The 23,906-nt window shown below is 35.8% G+C and overlaps 1 protein-coding gene and 1 long non-coding RNA gene across 6 annotated transcripts in view; one reads left to right on the forward strand and one right to left on the reverse strand.

The window, feature by feature from the left end:
- Positions 1–275: 275 nt before the first annotated feature.
- GatB (glutamyl-tRNA(Gln) amidotransferase subunit B, mitochondrial) overlaps positions 276–23,906 on the reverse strand; it is a 992,144-nt gene continuing 968,513 nt past the window's right edge. For all 5 annotated transcript variants that reach the window (XM_067108081.1, XM_067108084.1, XM_067108085.1 and 2 more), the window contains 2 exons: positions 7,532–7,618; positions 276–1,233 (listed from right to left, as the gene is read on the reverse strand). In XM_067108081.1, the coding sequence (XP_066964182.1) occupies positions 1,105–1,233; positions 7,532–7,618 (216 nt within the window). In that variant the 3' untranslated portion in view covers positions 276–1,104. The remainder of the gene's footprint in view (positions 1,234–7,531; positions 7,619–23,906) is intronic.
- On the forward strand, positions 11,754–12,347 carry LOC136841290 (uncharacterized). The gene is made up of 2 exons (XR_010853875.1): positions 11,754–11,941; positions 12,083–12,347. It is a non-coding gene; the product is annotated as an uncharacterized lncRNA (long non-coding RNA).

Below are 23,906 nucleotides of genomic sequence, written 5' to 3' on the forward strand. Positions count from 1 at the left end.
AAGGCAAGGGGCCCATGCTGGCATAAGCCATCTTAATCCAAACCTACCAACCAGACACATACTAACAAAAATGCTGTGTAAGTGAAGAGAAAATGTGTATCAGCAATATTATTTGGTGTACTCACTATTTTCATTTTACCAATTTTACCATGGATTTGCAAGCATATAGCACCACCAACAAATAACAAGAACTAACTCTAGTTTATATTTCCATGGTGACTATATTCACGTAAAAATGCATACAGGCACCTGTATTAGGTAATTATAATGTCAGATAAGGCATGGCTTAAGGATTTTATTCTGCTGTTCAACAGTACTTACAGTATTATTGTACATAATAAAAATGGTTCCCATGATGAAGTTAAATGACCTTTAGTCGAAAGAGACCCACTAAGTTCCCGAACAGTTGACCCCTTGCCATCTCACTCAAAAAAAAAGGGTTTAGCTTCCCTTGTCAGGTTTGTCTACTTCTTGTTATACTCTGAGGGTTACATTTTATACAAAGCTAACGTTTGGAACATTTAGATTACAAAAAGAAGAAACACAACATCATCAGAACAATCACAGATTAGGCAGAGGCAGTCAATCTCAGTTCTAAAGTTCCATGCACAGTAAACTTTGGAAAGGCTCTCCTAATATGCAATCTAGCATGTCACTGTACATCTGTGGTAAAATGATTGGTGCAATCTAATTTAGGAAGCCATATCTTATGTAACTTTCGACAATTTTTATTACGAAGCTAACCCAGTGCTTTATGTGCTACTCACAAAAATTACATCAGAAATAATCCCAACCATGCCCATTATGGCACCTACAAACATTTTCACACATTCAACAATTTATAACTTAGAAATTTTGTAAGATTCACTTATCCTGGAGTTGTTATCAAGTGTAATTTTTCGAAAAGAGACACTACTTCACCACAATAAGATTGCAGTACATATAATTAAATGTAAACTGCAGCATGTTAGCAATTTACAAACATACCACAATTTCACAGATTCCCTTCCAGTCTTGTGTTAATTATGTACCAAGATACTCTGTACAGTATTGGAGTTATATAAAATATTGTACACACACACAATAATATAAAAGTGATATACATTATTCATCCAGTTTTCTTTTAAGCAGGTCTTGGAGTTTCTGCATATCTGCTCTTCTTTCTGTTGCAGCTACAGCTTTACCCATCAGTGTATTAAATACTTTGCTGTTGCCTCGACGATATTTGCCAACCTGAAAAGGTGAACATTTTTCAAAATCCATATGTCACTGCTCCTGTTAGGTTTCACTGGTCACACTAACAGGTGAATAGTGGTTTCTTATTTTCAAAAACACGTTTACATTTTCTTTCCTTGAATAAATCAGTATGGTGTACATGGAAAGAAAATGTACAATATCATAATTTTCATGTTCTTCCTACCTTATTTTCAGACTGCAGTCTACTGTATATAAAATAATTGTCTGAAAAAATACGAAATACTTAGGGAATACTAAACAAGAGCTACACACTTATCCAAAAATATTTGATCTTTCAAAGGAGTCGTGCATATCATCATTTGTGTTGTCTCATTCATGAACAGGGAGAAATTTGCTGAGCTAGATGGCAAGAACTTTACAGCATAATGATGGGTTTGTATGAAAACATCTATACATTTTGATTTACGAAATTTAATTTGCTTCATTATAAACCTATTATATACTTATAATTACCCAAAATCTTATATACTTATAACTACCCCAAATCTCAATTTAGTAAGGATAGGTATTTTTAGGATTACAATCCTAAAAATATCCAGAAATGACTAGTTGATCTGCATGAAAGCTCTTTGGGTCTGATTTTAGGAATGAGACTCCATCTCTCTCAAAGACAAACATAAGAGATGAGTTTTACAGACAGAAACACTATTATCTGCAAGTAACTCTTTTAGTTCTGTATTTCACATAGTCTGTTACGCTGTTCATCTTTTATTTTATATGCATCAGGGAACGATGCTAGTTGGGGGTATCATATCAACACAAGATACCCCTGGGAGTGATTAATGTAGCAAGGGACAGCAAATAAACCAGTGAGTGTGGTGTTAAGAGCCAATAACCCCAGAGTCTATGATAGGGAATGCCTCATGAATAAATAGAAGGATGATTAAGTTGGAACATCACACAAAAAAGGAACCACCTATCACAATGCTAACCCTAGACTCAGCATGTACAAGTCTTTCCATATATATCTAAGCCTTTTAAGATAAAAGCTTGTGGACATTGTTTGGGACTCCCACATGCCTGTCATTACAACCACGTCAACTTTAATATTGCGTTTCAAAATTAAAAATTAAAAAAAAAACTCTAATTTCATCTACAAGCACCATAATTTGTGTGACTTCACCATTGATCATATTCCTAAATGACATTAACATACCTTATATGTTAATGTCATTTAGGAATATGATCAATCGTGAAGTCACACAAATAATTATGATGCTGGTAGATGAAACTAGAGTTATTTTGTATTTTTTTTATTTTGAAACGGAATATTAAAGTTGACGTCGTTGTAATGACATTGTCAGTATGTTTTGTGATACATACTGAGGTTCAGAAAAGTCTAGTGACTTCCCTTGAACTCCTTGCTCTTTTGAAATACAGATAAATTGTTCTGACAGAGCAAAGGAGAAGGTTCTTTTCGTTGTTGACATGGTGCCAGAGTGACAGAATGGTAAAGGGCACAGTGGCTTTATGCAAGAAAGTAATCTCTACAAAGTAAATCTGTTGTCTAATCTATCTGGATCTAGCCTTGGAATCCAAAGAGGGGCACTGTGCCAGGGTGGGGCCTAAAGTCTCAAATTAAGATCTATTGTGGAAATATCCCGTGTTTATTGTAGTCTGAGAAACACAAAAGAATCTTCTACCAATAATAGGTTTGATTAAGCTGCCAATACCAACTTCCTTGTCCCTTTCTCTGGTGGAAGATATCATAGCTCCAGTAAAAGATATTGTTACAGGTGGTCTTCGCTTGCTCAAATTGCAGGCTTCTGCAATCTCTCATTTTCTAAAGAGCTCATAATAAGATGACTTGCAAAGTTCATATTCAATCTGGTCTTTTTCACCAACTTATTTGGCTTCTTTGTTGAAAAGTGTTGGAAGCCTCAAGGCTTGCTTCTACAGGTGGTTCAGACTCACTTATTCTTATGTCTGTTGGTTTTGGTGATTCTGGCTGAGGCCAGCTTGAGGTCACTATATATGAATGTACTATATCTTATGATCCCTAATGTTAATAAAGAGAACTGAATGCATCTACCTGGAAACAACTGTAAAAGGTTTTCAAACTGGCACAATCTGTGTATCTGTTACATGAAGGTTAAACATTTAGTACCTTTACTGTATCAATTTTCAGTACAGCAATCTCTCCTATCTGGATTAATTCATCGAAGTCCCAGTCAGACAATGGAAATTTCCGAATATGATAAAAAAAAAACACTCTATGGATGTAAAATGGCATCTTTGTGCCCTTACTCTCCCTACCTTGTCAATACTGCATTACCGCAGCGCTATATATATGCTTATAAACAAAAACAACACACTTTCATCTGCTTATAAACAATACAGAAAGCACTTTGCAGTACTGTACACAAAATAAAAACCAAACTGTGTAGTAGTACTGTACAGAAAATGTATAAAAAAATCAACACTGAAATTCATTCTCTCTCTCTCCTATTTGTGATATGCTGAAATTACTTACATGGGCCGGACTTGCAATCTCTTGTGTATAAACAAACATGTCCAAATACACATGCTGATTTTATATTGAACAAGCAGCTAACATTTTCTATTGCATTTTGGTACCTCCACATTAAAAATCTAATAAACATTTCATTCAAATGTGTGCACTTTTTAAAGATTTATTACAGCAATATAATTGCCTGAGTATGGCATTCAAAAAATTTATGAAATCTATACCCCAGCTGAAACATGCTGCAAGCTACTAGAACTTATACTTGTCGTAAAACACTGAAACCTTTAGTGAATATGTAATGTACTTAATTTACTAATCAAAAAAATTATATTAATTTAATTAAAGGCTATCAACTTTATCATGATTATTTTATTGCCAGTTATTATCCTTTAACAAAATGTGATAATTTAATATATATATATATATATATATATATATATATATATATATATATATATATATATATATATATATATATATATATATATATATATATACTGTATATGCTTAAAAATCACAGTAGATGCACGTGACATCAGTGTATAAGCGAATCCCACAAGAAAATGACAGGCAGAAGTTCAGTACAAAGCGCTTTCACGTTTATTAACACATTGTCGGGGTACGAATGAGACAGATATAAAAGTTACAAAGTAAACAAAAAGAACAAGAATACCAGATGGTCAGTTGCCAAAGGGTAATAAACAGAAAGATAATCCGGGATCAAGCTGTCAAAAACTAAACCCGAGACCAAACAACAAGAAATACTAAAGTTTAGGCTTACAAAACCCCAAAACATGAATAACCTTGAATACCAGATGGTTAACTGCCAGGGGGTAAAAACAAAAGGTTAATCCACGGCAAACTAATCCAAATATATACTTAACCATAAGGCAAACGGAATCTTACCAATTCACATTGCAGAAACATGTATAAAAATGAATATTAATTTTGCATATATTTACCAACAACTTTTTTAATTATAAAGGGATCAAGTTTAAACAAACAAGACTTAAATTTAGAACACTTTCATTATTTGACTTAATTAAACAAGATTCGATGATATCCCTTTTAACTGTGTCATTCCACAGGACTAAAGGTCTTGCTTTACTCAGTTAATAGGATGATCTAAATCTCTCATATGTATGAATAATGCATTCGATATTTGGCCAGTTCTCACAGAACATTGGTGTTGTTTGATTCGTTGTGAAAATCATTTTCCAGTTTGTCCATAATATATTTTATCACATTTTTTATAAGGAATTTCATAGATGCAGCCAGAAACATCTTTAGGAGAATTTTTTATCACTAAACTCTTAACATTAAAATTACTGAAAACAACATTTATGTTGAAAAGCTTTAAAATTCTAGGAATTTGTAAAAACTTTCATCATACGGTAATTTGAGAATATTATGCTTGCTGAATTCAAGCTTGTTATTAGTTAAATAAAATGTTTTCCTAGCTCTTTTCCATGCTACATCTACAAAGGCCCTTGGGTATTAAAGTGTTTCAAAGCAATATCATAAATAGTTTTGATCTCAGCATCAATGAACTGCGGGCTACAAACACGTAAAGCCCTAAAGAACATTCCAGAAAAGAGAGAGTATAACATTTTGATGGTGATTGGAATAATAATGAACGAAAGAGGCAATGTTAGCTGATTTTCGAAAGACTGAAAAGGTGAAATTTCTGTCATGTCTATGGACAGTTACATCAAGAAAATTCAAATTACAATTTCTTTCTTCCTCTACGGTAAATTTTATAGAAGGGACTAAATTATTTAGCTTAACGAGAAATTCCTGGAGATTTTCGTGAACTGGCCAGATACAAAAAATGTCATCTACATACCTAACCCATATAACTTTTCAGGGCAAAATTCTTGCTAAGAATTTTCTCAAAAAATTCCATGTAAATATTGCTAAGGACAGGAGATAAGGGATCACCCATAGCCATACCAAACTTTTGTGCAAAAAATTCCCCATTGAAATAAAATTTACTGTCTTTGATAAGATTTGTGAGGTTTGCTACAGTTAAGGGAATGTCATAACTTTCTAATTCTTCCTCTAAAAATTCCAGTAAATCATCTACAGGCACTTTTGTAAATAAAGAGACAACATCAAAACTAGCCATAGTAAAATCAAATATCAAATTCAAACTATTCAATTTGTCTATAAAGTTGACATTATTTTTTATATTCATATTAGAAATGTTTCCTACCAATGGTGTGAGAATTTTTACAAGCCATTTAGGTAAGTTTTACGAAACTGAGCCTGCTGAACTAATGATTGGTCTAATAGGGTTACTGATTTTGTGTGTCTTGACTAAACCATAGAGATATGGGAGGGAGGAGCACTGAGTGGTAAACTGTTTAATTAAATGGTCAGAGCCCTTAAAAACGGATTTAATTTGTTTGCTAAAATGAGAGTTAACTGACTGTGTTAATAAACGTGAAAGCGCTTGGTACTGAACTTCTGCCTGTTCATTTTCCTGTGGGCCATTTTGTTTATGGTGATAGAAATTCATTTACCTAGATATAATATATCATCGGATTCCACAATAGCTATAGGTAATTATAGGTAACCAATTGGTTCTATATAAAAATAAATCTAATCCTTGGGCCAGCCCTAGATATATATACATAAATGTGTTTGTCAGTAAGCATACTGCTTTACCTGCTTATCTAAGGTCTCAAAAAGAGATGTATGACTGAGTAAGTTGATTTATTGTGTTTTGGACGAGTAAGGATTAGCAAATTTTTGTATGCCATGCCATATAAATACACAGCAAGTGCATACTGTAGTTTATCCCATGATGCATACATGTACACATACACACATACTTGGTGTACAAATACACATGAACATACTAAGACACTGACATGCAAGAAAGTTCTGCACAGCCGGGCAGTGTCTACCAATACTATTCCATAATCTGTTCATTTTTCAGATTGCTGGTATTTAAACTTCGGAAAATCTTATTTAATATTAATATCGATGAGGTGAAAAATCATGAGACAAAGTATTTTTAAAACAGGTGAAGTGAAAAAATCACATGAGATGGATGAAGGCCCGCCCAACTGTCCCCACTCAGCTCTCTCCACCCTCCCGCCCCTTAAGTGCTTACCCTTTTTAAGAATTTAATTTCTCTGCTAACAATACCCTCAGGGAGCGATTTCAAATTGTAACACAACTGTCCTATGCTGAAGGAACAACACTTACATTGTTATGAGATATTAAAGTGTAAAACAAACCCACTTTCTAAGACTACGAAAAATCCATAAATACAATGTCAGTGTTTCCATTTTAATCACCTTGGAAAGCAAGGAAAAAAGCCTACATGAATCATGTAACTAAAACTTAATTACCCATGTATCTTGCAGGCTGCTTTGAAAGATAACTTTGTCTTTGTGCCAACATGAAAAATCATTTTACTGTAATATAGTTTTGAGTTCAAAGACAATATGATACACATTTAAACACAGCTTCCAATACAAGTTGAGAATATGAACTACAATCACAAAGGTATCGCTCTTGCCCAAAAATTAAATACAAAGCTATCTGTAACTGAACTGTGGAAAAATCTGCAGTTCAAGAATACTGCTCTCTCACTTCTGCAATCTACCTTTTTTGAAAGGGCAGAAAGAAAAAAAAAAACATTAGGTTATAATGGCTTTCATGCAGTCAGTCATCACAGTTTGGTCTTATTTCAAGTATATATTAGTAAAGACATTAAGAAATATGGTATTTTACAAACCTTTATAAACTTTAAAAATCAGTCTGAGAATAAGTCGTAATCAACAGCTTACTCACCAGTTTTTTATTGCTGGATATAACTTCTAAAACATAATCCTCTAGCAGGTCATCTGGTAACTTTGTCCAATTGTTCGTTTCAACAATCTGTCAAAATTAAAAGATTTCCTTCAGCTAATTTTATAATACCAAACATTACATAGCAACAACACTAAAACTCAATTCTTGTCTAAAGAGTTAAGACATCATATATCACTTGGAAATTGTCTTGGATACAATATTTTTTTGAAGGCAAACTCCTGAAATCCATAAAAAAACATTTTCCTAATTAAACATCAGCATTTCATATTTGCCATATTTGTTACAAATTAAGATATTCAATAATTCTAAATTCATAGAAACCACCATTGGGTACCAATTTTATCATTATTATCACTGACAGAAAACAATGAACAATCATGTTTTAGTTGACAATAGAAGAAAAAACCTATTAGTGAAAATTGTTTCCATTATCTGTCTGTTAAGTACACATTTTTGATAAGTGTAGTCGCTTGATTCATCCTCTAGGAGTTACCCTTCCATGGTCTACCAGAGCTCCATGATGACCACAATAATATCAAAGAATTCTCTTTTATCTGGTCTCGTGGCTGGGTTGTGTCTTAATGATAAACACTGTAACATATGATGGAGTATATAATGGATTTAAAAATATGAGGGCACTTTTCCTTATCTTCAGCGAAGCTGAACCTGGTTTTCCAACGTGAAAACCTGCTAGAAGGAGAAGTAATTATCACACGTACGCAGTCCAATAACCACCATATTGTCGGCAAACAGACTTGCACAAGACCAGAAAGCCATTACTCTTTCATGGTCAGTACAGTGCGGTTTAGTGAGAGTATGAGCACTCAGAAAATATGGCTTTTCTCTGCTTTTTTCATTACCAATATCAAATATACATCTAAAGAAGCAATTTAAGTGCTTAAGTTTAAGTTCCAGTTAAAATTTTGGTGTTAAACTTTTGGAATTGGTAATTAATTTGTGTGAAAGCCAGAACCCGGTGTTTCTTGATACCACATAATTGGCACTTTCTCATGATGCTGATTGCTAGTTTTTGTAAAGCGCAAATTGTTTTAAAGAATTTTTCATACTAGTTAGAAATTTTAACTAAAGGAAATGTTCCATAATTTATCATTAATATAGAAAATCCTTTCAGATTATATGATGTCTACAATAATCTGGGAAGTAGCCTACATCAGATTAATGAGAATAATTTAGACTAGATTAATAGCGGATGTTGTCTGTAGCCTATAACCTACGTTTACATATCCTGAAGTGTGAACTAAATAACCTGGATTAGGTAGTAACCTAAATTAAGGTAAGTAAGAACCCTTTAAGAAATACCGTATTATGGGCCTAAGGAAGAGTCTAGCCTAGACCAAGGACCCTAGGATTAGATAATTGCAAAAATCTGGGCAAGATAAAACGGTAGTCTAGTTATAAGGCTACATATTAGTAAAAGTTTTTTTATTTTATATAGCTTATACAGTAAACCCCCGAATTTGCGTTCTCACAATTCGCGGACTCAGCGATTCGCATAATTTTCTGTAGAACCTATCTATATCTATAAATTATTTGCAGGAAAACTCACCCATTTGCAGATTTTTTCTTAGAGCAATATTCTGTATTTTCATATTATTTTCGTGACTAAATACTGTACTGTACTTACATATACATTTTATGATAAAATAATGATTTGTACTACTAATTTTCAAATGTTAATATTAAGTTAATAAGATTAAATAATAACATTAAATAATAAAAATGATAAGTCTGTCTCTCTCTTGCTCTCTCAGAGTCTATCTCTCTCTCTTATTGAGATGAGAGAATTTTTATGCATATTATGTTTATTTGTTTTGTAGGATAAATGATTTACTAATTTTCAAATAATATTAATATTAATATTACTAATTTTCAAATATTAATATTAATATTAATATTCACATATTAATATTGATACAACATCAAGTTATGGCGCTGAAAAAGTGCCATAAGACCTAATCCGCCGTAAGTCGGTTCCGCCGTAAGTTGGTGACGCACTGTACTAACTAGTTTCTAATAACAATTTGTTTTACCACTACAGGGCTGCCATTATTCAGGACCCTCAGCTCAAGTGTTCCGCAGCAAATTGCTCGGTTCATTTTTTGCCGGTGGGTACAGCCCATACCACCTGCCATGAGCATAGTTCTTGTAAAAAACAAAGAAAATTTGGTTGGTCGCCACATATATGCAAAATTTGTAGTATGCTCCTGGCAGCAAGTTTTAATGGCAAAACAGATCGTTTTAAGCTCTCAATGGGTCCTAGGGTTCAGTAGGAGTGAGGAAGGGGGAGATGATATCTTTCTGGCAGAACTCCGGCAGCATATATTTAACCCTTTCTCAGAACAAGTTTTATGTTTGGGTCAAAACCCAGTAACATCAGTCCCCAGTACCTCCCAGGTTAACCCTGCGGAGGAAGTAGACGAATCTTTACATGGGGGTGGCATTCTTACTAATAAACATGAAGTGGACATTGCCACTAACATGGCCCTGCTGAACCCAGAAGGATCAGAGACACAGATTTCAGCTAACCATGGGAAAACCTTCCAGAAGTAATTCTATCCCCAATGCAACTATCAGATGCTGAAGAGGATCTTTCCCCATAAGGGATACTAGGATCCACCTAACCCGACTGAAATTACTACATTTTCGGAGGGGTATAGTAACTTACCTAGGACTTCTGTCCCTTGGTTAACAAGCAGTTGCAGTTCAGTTGTTGAAGCTCAGTCAGATTGCGCAAGCTCCCCTAAAAGGGATACACCATTTGTGGCATTTGATCAATTCCAAAAGGAAATTGAGTAACATCAAAGATGTCCTTTCCACAGAACAGCAATATATAGGGGGCATGACACATGATTCCGAAAAGGAAATTAAGGAAATTAAGTCAGGCATGTACACCCAAAGTGCAAAGTACTGCATCCTGTAACCAAAACGTGGGAGTGGATACAAATTCTGCCCAAAAAAGGTCTAATGTTAGAATTCCAACTGGAAACAACAAAATGGCCAGTTCGGACTAAAAAAATTCAGATCAAAACATAATAGGGGCTCCAATATTCTCTCCCAATACTACTGATAATTCTTGGTGAGATGCCTCAGTGTATTTTTCTCCCGATGGTATTTAATTAATGAGAAAAAACTTATGATCGAAATTGTACATGTAGAATTTAGATACAGGGCAGCATTCCCTAATACAGAATGGCACCTGGTACCACATTCAACAGACATAGAGAAACCACTAAAAGAAACGGTCCTCTTACCTGTGCCTATAGCATTAAAACCTATAAGACACCCTTACCTCACCTTACAGACCTTACAGTTCATTCGGGTTGCCCCAGGTCCCTCAGTATGAGGCACCTCTGATGTCTACCAGAGAATTGCTAATGCATCTTCCGGTATATTTTGCGTCTTCCAATCTTGGATGGTCTGGGATGCATCTTAGATATTTGTCGAGCTTATTCTTAAACACATCTACGCTCACTCCTGATATGTTCCTCAGATGAGCTGGTAACGCACTGAGTAGACGCTGCATTATCGATGCTGATGTATGGTGGATTAATGTCCCGTGTGCTTTTCTTAGTTTTCCTGGTATAGTTTTGGGCACTATTAATCTACCTCTGCTTGCTCTTTCTGATATTTTTAGCTCCATGATGTTTTCGGTAATTCCTTCTATCTGTTTCCATGCCTGTATTATCATGTAGCGTTCTCTTCTCCTTTCAAGACTATATAAATTTAAGAATTGTAGTCTTTCCCAGTAGTCAAGGTCCTTAACTTCTTCTATTCTAGCTGTAAAGGACATTTGTACACTCTCTATTTGTGCAATATCCTTTTGGTAGTGTGGGTACCATATTATATTGCAATACTCAAGTGGACTACATACATATGTTTTATAAAGCATAATCATGTGTTCGGCTTTTCTTGTTTTGAAGTGCCGGAACAACATTCCCATTTTTGTTTTGCATTTTACCAATAGTATTGCTATTTGATCACTGCATAACATATTCCTATTCAACATCACACCAAGGTCTTTAACTGCCTCCTTATTTGTGATTGTCTCGTTATTAGGTCCTCTATATGCATATAGCATTCCTTCTTTATCACCATAATTAAATCATAATTAAATGATTCAAATTTATTAGAGTTAAATACCATCCTATTTACCTCTGCCCATTCATATATTTAAAGGACACATATATGCATTTCATAGCTTCAATGCTTTAAGGTGTGATGAAAGAATTTTTGGAGCGAGAGGGAACTAGGGCGAAAGGTTGGATGCAAAATCTTTGTATTCAGCAAATAGTTTGATTCCTCAGCTCTCTGCGCGAGAAGCTCAGCAATATTGGCGATCAGGTGATCTCCGGAGCGTTATGTATATTCGTGAGTACGTGCGTTACTTTGATCTAGATTATGCCAAAATCTGCCCTAAAAGTGAGTTTGATCGTGCATTAACGTGATAGAACTGCAGTTGTCCAGTCATAGCTTTGGAGTCGTTCCAGGCTTTGAAAATCGGCAGATAAGATGTCTGTGGACTTGTTGGAATAACATGTGGAATTGTGGTAGACTGTTTTTTTTGACATGACTTTTAGTTATTGATTTGGGAGTATGTGTGATTTTGGGGATTTCCAGGCTATTAGCCATAATGAGACTTCTTTAATCAGAAGTGTTTGCAGTTTAGAGTTTAGTTATCTGACTCGATAATTCATTTATTATGCATTTTAATCTTTGCTTTGTTTTATTCATTTCTTGTTGGGTTATTTGAATAATAAACCTATTTTTGTAGAAACGATTGTGTTTCTTTAAATAGTCCATTTAATTGCTTTGAGAGAATGAGTGAGGTTAGGGTGGATGAGCTTTGGTAAACAATGAGAGAGAGAGTCGATACACGGTGAGAGAGAGAGAGAGAGAGAGAGAGAGAGAGAGAGAGAGAGAGAGAGAGAGAGAGAGAGAGAGAGAGAGAGAGAGAGAGAAGGGAGGAAAAAATGTGAGTGTGATCATGGGTTGAATCTTTTCACGTCTTTTTCCTGAAGAAGATCGCTAGGATTACGCTACGTACACTTCTAAAACAAGTGTTGATCTGTTCCTTGTAACAGATTTTAATGGTGGCAGCGAGCGGTGTCCCATGTCTTTAATGGTGGCGAAAGAGGGAGATTACTAATAGACTAATTGGTAACGTTGATACCCAAGGCGACTGGGCCGTGAGCGTGATGTGTGACCACTCAGTCTTAAGAGACAGAGTTTCATAGGGTGTCGTGATTACGTGGGTAATACGGGGAATCTTTTTTTTTCCGTCTCTATTCGAGTACTGGGAGTGGGGAGTTGTGAAATAGATCTGGATGATCTCTAGAGCAATTTTGGGGTTAACAAAATACCCAAATAAGTGTGAATAGTGGCGATTGTGAGTTAATTACGCAAAGTGGTGATTCAACAAAAATCACGCTTGTGTTCCTCTGCTTCATCTTCAAGATGGTGACGTCACAGGTTGCACATAGCTCTGTTTTCTGTTAGCAAGTCACGGTGATAAGTGCTCCGTTTTCTGTTCAAATTGGTGAGTACCCCATTCTCGTAAGTTGCGCAGAACTCCGTTTTCTGTTCTTCTTTTAGAGGGGGTAACTTTTGCCTTTCTCTAGTGTTCCTTTTGGTTTCTTTTTTATGTTGTTACGCTCAGGGCATCTAATCACTTACAAAATGCCGGACAATGCAGCAAGCACATCCCAATCAGTTGTGGTGCATAAAGTGACGAGCATTTGTGGGGGAATTACTAATTTTAAAGGGTTAGTTGACGGGAAGCCAACCCAAAATATAGAAACTTTCATTGAGTCAGTGAACAATTATCTGAATTCCAAGAAAATTACGAATGGCGCTGAAGCTTTAACAGAGGCAAAAGACATTTCTGGATTTAGATAAAGGAGATATTGGGAAACGAGCACGCAGTTTCGGGTTCAGAAGGTGTAAAACTTGGAATGAACTGCAGAAATTTCTACGAGCTACTTATGGCGGAGTTCAACGTGAATGTGCAGTTCAGAATTTGCGAGAGTTTCTCAAAATAAAGAAAGGCAATGATTCACTAGTCACATACAGTGCAAATTTATTTGATGCAGTAGGTGAGTTAAAGAAATCTATAACAGGCTCTCCATGGGTAACTGGAAATAATATCTCCTTAGATAATTTTGAAAGATTGTTACACTTTGCTTGCCTTTTAACGTCGGTCCCAGATGTAATTGTAGATAGTTTTGATAAGAGAATTGATCAGGATACAGACGAATCCTCTTTGTTTGCACAGATTAATAAAAATCTATCAAAATGCCCGACACTGGACAGTAGTTTTGTACAGGGAGGTGCAAAGATGTCAGCTGCGGTTTCGAAACCACAGAATAATGATAGTCCCTCACATTCGGGAAATGATGCAACAGCAAAGACATGTGCACGAGTAGAATCGAAGAAAATTCCAGAGAGATCAGTCACAACGATACGTTGTTTTAATTGTGATAAACTAGGACATAGTAAATCAAATTGCAGAGTGAGATATTGTTCAGCTTGCAAATCTTCAGACCATGGATGGAGATTTTGCCCAGCCACAAAGAATAGAGAATATTCAGGGAAGTCACGGGGAGGTTTTTCTAGATATGACAGGAGAATTCCACATGATGCAAGTTCTAGATACACAAAGGAACAGCAGAATTTTCACAAGATAAGTTCGAAGACGGACACAGGATAATGACCAATCAGGTCTTAGAGTCACTAGAACCTAGGCCGATTGTACGTGGATTTTCTAATGGCAGTGAAATTTCTATTTTCATTGATTCTGGTAGCTCAGTTAACTTAGTAAATGCTGACCTTTTTCACTCGAGGTTTCCAGAGTGCAAATTAGCCCCTACTAGTGAGACAGTGTGTGATGTACAAGCGAGGAAACTGAATATTTTAGGTTCGTCATTTCTTACGCTTTGTATCGGCGGAAAGACAATAGTAGAATCATTTTTGGTCATAGAAGGATTAGCCTTAGGTGAAATGGTTTTGCTAGGACACCCTTCTTGCATGCGACATAACATCAACATTCTTACGGGAATTCAGGGGATAACAATAGGTGAGTCAGGTTGTTTTGTTCCATATATACACAGGAAAAAACTTGTGAGAAACCTAAGACACAGTCTGAGACATGTGTAACACAGTCATTAGAGAGTGAAGATATTCCGCAAAGATCTTTCAAAGGATTTTTGTTGGAAGATATTGAATTGCAACCGCGAGTTCCTACATTGGTTAAAGTGTCGCTGAAAGAGAAGAATTTTCCTTCTCAAGTGTGCGTTGTTGAGGGAACCGAGAAATTCAAAGACGTTGTGAGTACGGTGTTAGTGAATGAAGTTTCAGTCGCAGGCGTGACTTCAGTAGAATTAGTTAGCTATCAAGACTCAGTGAAAAAATATCACAAGGGTACTTATGTAATTGATTTTGAAGAGTTTAATGAAGAGCATAAATTAGTGAGTTTTTGTGGAGACGGGAATATGTTTCCTAACAAGGAGCAACAGTTCCGAAGTCAGGTTCTGCATGAACATTTGGCTAAAGTTGATTATCCTGAGTATTCAGATAAAGTAGAGAAAGTGTTGAAAGAATACCTAGATATCATTGCTTTGAAGGGAGGTAAATTAGGAGTTACAGATGTTTTAGAACATTCAATCCGCCTAGAAAAGGGTACCATTCCCATATATATTCCAGCATATCGAATTCCTTTTTAAGATCAGAGAAGAAGTAGAAAAAGAAGTTCAGAGGTGGGAGTCGGAAGGCATTATCAGACCGCCCAATTCTCCGTTTAATTTTCCTTTGCTTGCAGTTCCTAAGAAAGACGGTAGTATCAGAGTTTGTGTAGATTTTCGTAAACTGAATGAAAAAACATGCCCAGATAGATATCCTGTAGCTTGTTTGCCTGATTTGTTTGTTGAGATCGGTGGCAAGAATATATATTCATCTATAGATCTTATGCAAGGGTTTTTACAAGTTCCCCTTAGCGAGAGTAGCCGTAAATATACAGCATTTTCGGTACCAAAGGGACATTACGAGTTTAATAGGATGCCTTTTGGATTACAAGGGTCACCAATAACATTTACTAGACTGGTTAACACAGTACTTCATGGCTTGTTAGGAAAGTCGGTGTTTGTGTACATGGATGACATTCTCATATGCACAGATACGATTGAAGAACATCTAAAGGTGTTAAAAGAAGTCCTCAAGCGATTACGGTTCGCTGGGTTAAAGGTCAAATTGGCCAAATGTGAGTTTCTGAAGAGAAAAATTGTCTATTTAGGACATGTTATCTCTAAAGAGGGAGTTAGAGTGAATGATGAGAAAGTTAAAGCCATTGTGAATTTTCCAGTTCCCAAAACCAGGAAACAGATTCGTTCGTTCCTAGGTATGTCGGGTTTCTTTCGCCGTTTTGTGCAGAATTTTTCTACAATAGTGTCTCCATTGACAGATTTGTTACGAGAAGACGTTAAGTTTGTTTGGGGTGATAGTCAGCAATTAGCTTTTGAGAAGCTTAAGAACGCTTTGGTGAACCCACCGGTTTTGAAGTTTCCAGATTTTAGTCAACCGTTCACCTTAGTGACTGACGCGAGTCAGGAAGGTATAGGTGCGTGTTTGATGCAGAAATTTGAGGGGAAATTACACCCAATTGCTTTTTATAGCAGAAAGTTCAAAACGTGTGGTAGTAACGAAAGGCTGATGTCAGTTGTGGACAAGGAGGCTTTCGCAGTCGTCTCTAGCCTTGTTCATTTTAAGATGTTGTTGTTGGGGAATAAAGTTGAGATTTTTACAGATCATCAACCGTTGTTAGAGCTTTTTAATAAGCCAAATTTGTCGCCCAAGAGAGCACGGTGGTTCCTAACATTGAGAGATTTTGATGCAAACCTCAAATACATTGAAGGTAAGCATAATGTAGTTGCAGATGCATTGAGCAGACATTTTCCGGTCGAGGATGAGGAAATACACACCGAATCCTGTGTGGGAGAAGAGAGTAAATATTTGGTGTCTAATGTCTCTGATATTAGTAGTTCTGAGATATCGCATGTAGAGGACATACACATTTCTACAGTGCATACTCGGGGGGAGAAATAGTGAGTCGGCAGTCTCGGGAGAGATTGTTATTCGTGATAGTGAGAGTAACGCCGTGTGTTATATTACGGGTGAAAATGTCACTTGGGACATAGGCTTGCTCGAACAAAAGCAAGATGAAGATAAATTGTTGTCAGATGCTAAGGCATTTCTTAGGGAGTTTCACCGAAGAAAGGGTATAAGTTGCCTTTTTCTGGTCTAGAGTTGGAGAATAATTTATTGGTGAGGAAAGTTAAGTATAACCTGCGAAGTACTCAAGCATGGGTGAGATTACACAAATCATCGTGCCAGAGAGTCTAGTACCACAAGTTCTAGACATTGTACATTGTAAATTTGGTTCTCCTCATTTAGGTGTGGACAAGACGTATGAAAACGTCAGGTCAAAGTTTTTTTTGGAAAAAATATGTTTTCCGCAGTAGAAGCCTTTGTGAAGAAGTGCGCTATTTGCAATGCGAATAAGCCAGCGACGACAGTGTCGTGTCGTTTGGGTTCATATCCCGTACCACATAGGCCGTTTCAGAGAGTGCATATGGATATTCTGGGTAACTTCTCAGAGTCCGCTTATGGTTATAGACATTTATTAGTAGTTGTTGATGAGTTGACTCGCTTTGTCGAGATTTTCCCACTGAAGTACAAATCAGCTGAGGAAGTTGCTATAGCGTTCTTTAAGGGGATAATTTGTCGATATGGTGTTCCTGAATGTCTGATCACAGACAATGGTAGGGAGTTTATTAATAAGACTTTAGACGGTCTTGCCAATTTACTGGGAATAAAGAAAGTATCTATAATCCCGTATAGACCTGAAGCAAATGGGTTATGTGAGAGGGCGAATCGAAAGTAATTGAAGCTTTGCGCATGACGGTGGGTGGTTCCGATACACATTGGGACAGATCGTTGGATGAAGTGCGATATAGTATCAACACTATGATGAATGACACAATTAAGATATCTCCAGCAGAAGCTTTGTATGGGTACAAGTTGAAAGGACCTTTTGATTTGTTACCAGAGCGAGTTCAGGGTGATGTTACGGTCACTTCATTGATAAATACAGCGAGAGAAAGATTTGCACGTATCAGTAAAGAACTTGAACTTAGTTCGCGTGCAATGTAGAGAAAAGTAACGCGAAATCGAGGGGAGTAACTTTTTCGATGGGTGATAGAGTGTTTGTTAAAGTGAATGTTTGGAATGATCTGAATTATAAATTAAGTCCGAAGCTCCACAGACCTTTTGAGATTGTAGAGATCAAAAGAGGGAATAGATTTGTAGTTAAAGATGTAAATACTGGAGTGACGAAATTGACCCATATTTCAAAGTTGAAGAAAGTTGGGATGTAATGGAACGTTTGTATATAGTTATGTAGTGGAACGTTTGTATATAGTTAGAGGGATAAGTGGGTTGATGTTTGTATATATATGATATTTATTTATATTTTTTTTTGTCTCTTGTTCATTCTAGATGTTGAAGTTCTTAATCATTTGTTTTCGAATGATTTTGGGAATTGAGACATGGGCTAATTTCAAACGAGATTTGACCTGTGTGTTAGTGTGTTAGTGTGTTATTGTGTTGTAGTGTTATGATGAGTTTTGTCATCTGACGCAATAAGTGTGTTGTTTAGGAATTTTTTTTGGGGGGAGGTACTTAGTATATCGGACCGAACAAGTCTGATCTTTTTTTTTGGGTTGGGAGATCGTATTCGAGTATTTGGATTTTTTTTTTCAGTTTCTTTTTTTTTTTAAATGAAGGGAGTTGTGTTGTGAGTAATTGTAGTTGTTAAGATCATGGGAGTGATTGCCATTACGTCAATTGCTATTTTGTTGAGAATTAGTCAGGTGTTGCGAAATATTTGCTAACCGGAGTAGAATTTTCATGTCTTTTACGAGATATGATACCTTTTAGTGTTTGGATAGGATTCTCTAGTATTTTTTTTTCCGTTGGATAGTTTTTTTTTATGAGTGAGTTCCGTAGAGTTATTGTGCTTAATAGTGAGTTGACTGTGGATATTCCGGATACACACTTGGAATTAGTTCACATTAAGAGTGTTTGACTTTTGCATTAGTAGTCTTATTTGGTTCAGTAACATGAAACCTTTTTGTTATTAAACCTTTTTTCGAGTGCTTTTGGGAGACTCAGTAGTGACATGGGATAGATTAGAGACCATGTTCATTTTGGGAGATCAATATCAAGGTTCGGGAGTTGATTATAAGACAAGTTGTACTTTAGTTAGAGAGAAGTATGTGTGTGACAGTAGTATTTTCCAGTTGTGAGTTGTGTCTGTGGGTGGTTGTGAGTTATCATTAGTTCATGGACAGACTCCGACAGAATGTGACTTTAGACAGTTCCTGCGAGATTACCACATTGAGTCCACCAGCACCCTTACTGCCGTGTTTTGCAAGGAGTGTGCAGTCACAATGATGTGCCAGAACAACAAGTCGACATCATTCGTTCTTCGAGGGTCCAAGCTGTTCGACTCATCCTGCAGAATCCTGTCTACGGACTTTCTCGTACTTAGCCGTGCTGTATTCAACAGTTCCGAGAAGATAATTATGCGTCATATGCATAACGAGCATTTGGTAGTGGCGGTACCTACAACCAAGGTGCCAATGACTGTTCCACCATTGGAAGACATCGACGATTCCGTGATGTTCGAGTATCAGGAATATATTATGCCGACAATTTTAATTGTCTTAATAGCTATTTTACTGATAATTCTTGTTGTGGGGGTAGTAAAGCTTATTCGTGTTTGTAAGGTTACATGTAAAGGCTCTAAGAACACAACCCCAGTGACTTTGGAAGTGCGTCATGAGAGCAGTCCTTAAAGCTGCAGTGCAGTAGACATTGCTAATTGAGCATAGCTCTATTTTGTTATGTTTTATACATATGCTTTTGTTTTAGTTTGCCGTTAAGGAGAGCGAGACGCTCTTATGGGGTGGCCGAGCTCTATTTAAAGGACACATATATGCATTTCATAGCTTCAATGCTTTAAGGTGTGATGAAAGAATTTTTGGAGCGAGAGGGAACTAGGGCGAAAGGTTGGATGCAAAATCTTTGTATTCAGCAAATAGTTTGATTCCTCAGCAATATTGCGTGAGAAGCTCAGCAATATTGGCGATCAGGTGATCTCCGGAGCGTTATGTATATTCGTGAGTACATTGCGTTACTTTGATCAAGATTATGCCAAAATCTGCCCTAAAAGTGAGTTTGATCGTGCATTAACGTGATAGAACTGCAGTTGTCCAGTCATAGCTTTGGAGTCGTTCCAGGCTTTGAAAATTGGCAGATAAGATGTCTGTGGACTTGTTGGAATAACATGTGGAATTGTGGTAGACTGTTTTTTGACATGACTTTTAGTTATTGATTTGGGAGTATGTGTGATTTTGGGGATTTTCAGGCTATTAGCCTATAATGAGACTTCTTTAATCAGAAGTGTTTGCAGTTTAGAGTTTAGTTATCTGACTCAATAATTCATTTATTATGCATTTTAATCTTTGCTTTGTTTTATTCATTTCTTGTTGGGTTATTTGAATAATAAACCTATTTTTGTAGAAACGATTGTGTTTCTTTAAATAGTCCATTTAATTGCTTTGAGAGAATGAGTGAGGTTAGGGTGGATGAGCTTTGGTAAACGATGAGAGAGAGAGTCGATACACAGTGAGAGAGAGAGAGAGAGAGAGAGAGAGAGAGAGAGAGAGAGAGAGAGAGAGAGAGAGAGAGAGAGAGAGAGAGAGAGAGAAAAAAATGTGAGTGTGATCATGGGTTGAATCTTTTCACGTCTTTTTCCTGAAGAAGATTGCTAGGATTACGCTACGTACACTTCTAAAACAAGTGTTGATCTGTTCCTTGTAACATGCATATATTTTGTTTAGGTCTCTAAGAAGCGAGTTCCTATCTTCATCACAAGTAATTTCTCTACTTATTCTTATGTCATCAGCGAAACTTCTCACTACCGAGTCCTTAACATTACTGTCTATGTCTGCAATCATAATAACAAACAGCAGTGCAGCTAACACCGTACCTTGTGGCACACCAGATATTACCTTAGCTTCATTCTATTTCTCATTGTTTGCAATCACTATCTGTTTTCTGTTTCGCAAAAATTCTTTTATCCATCTTCCTACTTTGTCCACAATATGTTTTCTAATTTTTTTGCTAATATATTATGGTCTACCTTGTCAAAAGCTTTTGCAAAGTCTAAGTAAACCACATCTGTATCTTTTTCGTTTATCATATTTTTATACATGCTTTTATGGTGGACTAACACTTGGGTTTGTGTACTTTTTCCTGGTACAAAACCATGTTGTCCTATATTAAACAAACTATTTTTCATTAAATGTTTCATTATATTTTTCTTCATTACCCTTTCATACACTTTCATAATATGAGATGTCAGACTCACAGGCCTATAATTACTTGCCTCTAGTCTTGATCCACTTTTGAAAATGGGGGTAATATATGCTAATTTATGCTCATCATAAATCTTGCCTGTATCTACACTTTGTCTTAATAATATTGCGAGCGGCTTTGCGATGGAATGAGCCACTTTCTTTAACAAAATGGTAGGTATGCCATCTGGTCCAGCTGCTGATCCATTTTTAATTTCATTAATAGCCTGCACAATATCGGCTTCATTAATATCTATGTCTGATAAATACTCACTATTTTCATCTCTTATTTCTGTATCATTATCTTCATTATCAATTCTAGGTGTAAATTCACTCTTATATCTTTCGGCTAATATGCTACATATTTCCTTTTTTTCATTCGTTAACCGCCCTTCAATTCTTAGAGGGTCTATTTCTACTCTTCTTTTATTCATTTTTTTTTGCATATGAGTAAAAATTTTGGGGTTTTGATTTATATTTTGCAGGGTCACTGGGTCCCGTTTTTCATTTTCTTTTGATTGTATAATCTTTTGTTCTGCATTTTCTATCTTACTTTTTAGTTCCATCACTTTCCATGCATTCTTTTCTTTTGCAAGACCTTTTTTCCACTTTCTGATTTTCTGGAACAGGATCCTTCTGTCTCTTGGTATGCATGACTGATGTTTACTTTTCTTCTTCGGTATATATTTATCCACTATTTTCTCTAATATTTTATATAATATATCCGTATTTACCTGTATATTATCACTTGCGAATATGTTTTCCCAGTCTTTGTTTAATTCTTCATTTATTTCTGACCATTTTATATTCTTACTATAGAAATTGTATTTTCCATATCCTTCCCACTTTTTCGTCTCTTGCTTATCTCTGTTTTCACTTGCTTTGGAGTGGACTGTCAATTCTATGACATTACGGTCTGAAATACTCGTATTATATACTATTATATCTTTAACATAATTCACCTCGTTCACAAATACTAGTCTAAAATATTATCCTTTCTTGTTGGCAGGTGATTTATTTGCTGGATGTTACATTCTAGTAGCATATCTAATAGCTTTTCAAATTGCCTCTTATCTTCTGCGCTACTATTACTCTCTTTTTTATATGTATAAATACAACCACAATCTCCTATTCGTTCTTTCCAATCTATGAAAGGAAAGTTAAAGTCTCCGGATAGGAGTATATTCCATTCTTTGCGATTCCTATATATATCATCTAATTTGTCTATTATTATGTCAAACTCTTTAGTATTAGGGGGTCTGTATATTATGATGTTCACTAATTTTTCATATTCAAATTCTACCGCTATTAATTCACATTCTGTGTTACTATATTTCTCACAGATTTTTCCTTGATTTACATCTCTCCCATATATTGCGGTTCCCCCTTGATTCCTATTTTTTCTATCTGATCTATAAGTTTGGAAGCCCTTTGTCTGATTATCATTACCAGTCTCTTTGGAGTACAAGGTTTCACTTTTATTCATTATATCTATTTTTTCAGTTTGGGTTAGTTCTTCTAAGAACTCGATTTTTCTTTTTGAGTTACTCGAAACTAAACCCTGCGCATTCATCACTATGATGGTTTGCGTGTTATCCCCATTATTTAATAGGGTAATAATAAGGATTTTCCCATGTCTCTTTCCTGTTATGATATGTTGTTCTTTTCTTCATTTCCATAACTTCGGACATTAAAAAATTCAACTTTTCCAATATATTTGATCTTCCATCTTCATATTTATTCATTTTGTGTTTGTACCTGCACCTATCTCCATATCTGCACCATCCTTGTGCATCGTAGATACACTGCTTTCTTGTACTGTACCTCGGTGCTGATGCCTCATATCGTGATGCTGACATTTCATAACGTGGTGTTGGCTTGCTTTTTTCCTTTGTCTCATACTCTTTATTCCTTTCTTTATTTGTTTCATTTTTACTTTGATTTTTTATATGTATTTGATTTTGATTTTCGTTCTTCATGGCTACAGGATGCATATACCTACACTTTTTGTTGAATCTGCACCCTTTTCCTTGTCTCAAGTTTCTGCATATCTTTGGATGTAGGTCGTTGCATTCGACCTCATAGCCGCCTAGATATGCACACTTGCCATAAATCTCATAGTTGTGACATATCTTGGGATGTTTGTAGTGACATCTTTCACCGAATCTGCAATTCTCTCTTTTCAGAAGAGTGCAGACTCTGTCTTTCTTTTCTTTTTTTCTTGCTCTTTCCTGTTAGTATGTATATCCGGGTACAACCTCCTTGGGATTTTATTTTGGGTTGTCATTTCATAGTTTATTTCTTCGTATGTATGCTGTTGTAATGCCTCATATGTAGTCTACGAGTTTCTCTGCATCCATACGCTTATCCTGTTCTTTGTTTTCATTACTGTTTTCTATCTCTTCAATCTTATTTTCCTCTTCTATTTCGTTTTCCTCTTCTTCCTCTTACTCATTTTCTTCATCCTCAACTGTTTGTACATTAAGTCTTGACTTAATAACATTGTCTATCCATATTAGACATGTTGAGCAAAATACTTTTGAGTCCTCTTTTTATTTTGCTGTATTTCTGCACATGTAGGGTGAGTTGGTACGTAGCATGTACCGCATTTCCTTATCAGGTTTTATGGATTTACAATGCTATACCAAACATTACATAGATTGCACGCTTTAGGCATTTGTTTTCCTATTGCATCAATCAGTATATTCACCTTGTTCATTTTCTTTGTTGGAATGTGTAGATTGATGTAAATTTTCTTTATAAGTCTCTTGATCACTTGGACTTTCCTTGGTATTCCTTCAATTATTTTCATTATGTTTTATGCTGACTTGTTCCAGCTTGAAGGACCATATCCTTTCACTATG

Source organism: Macrobrachium rosenbergii, chromosome 8 (assembly GCF_040412425.1).
Source record: "Macrobrachium rosenbergii isolate ZJJX-2024 chromosome 8, ASM4041242v1, whole genome shotgun sequence".
Taxonomy (NCBI): Eukaryota; Metazoa; Arthropoda; class Malacostraca; order Decapoda; family Palaemonidae; genus Macrobrachium; species Macrobrachium rosenbergii.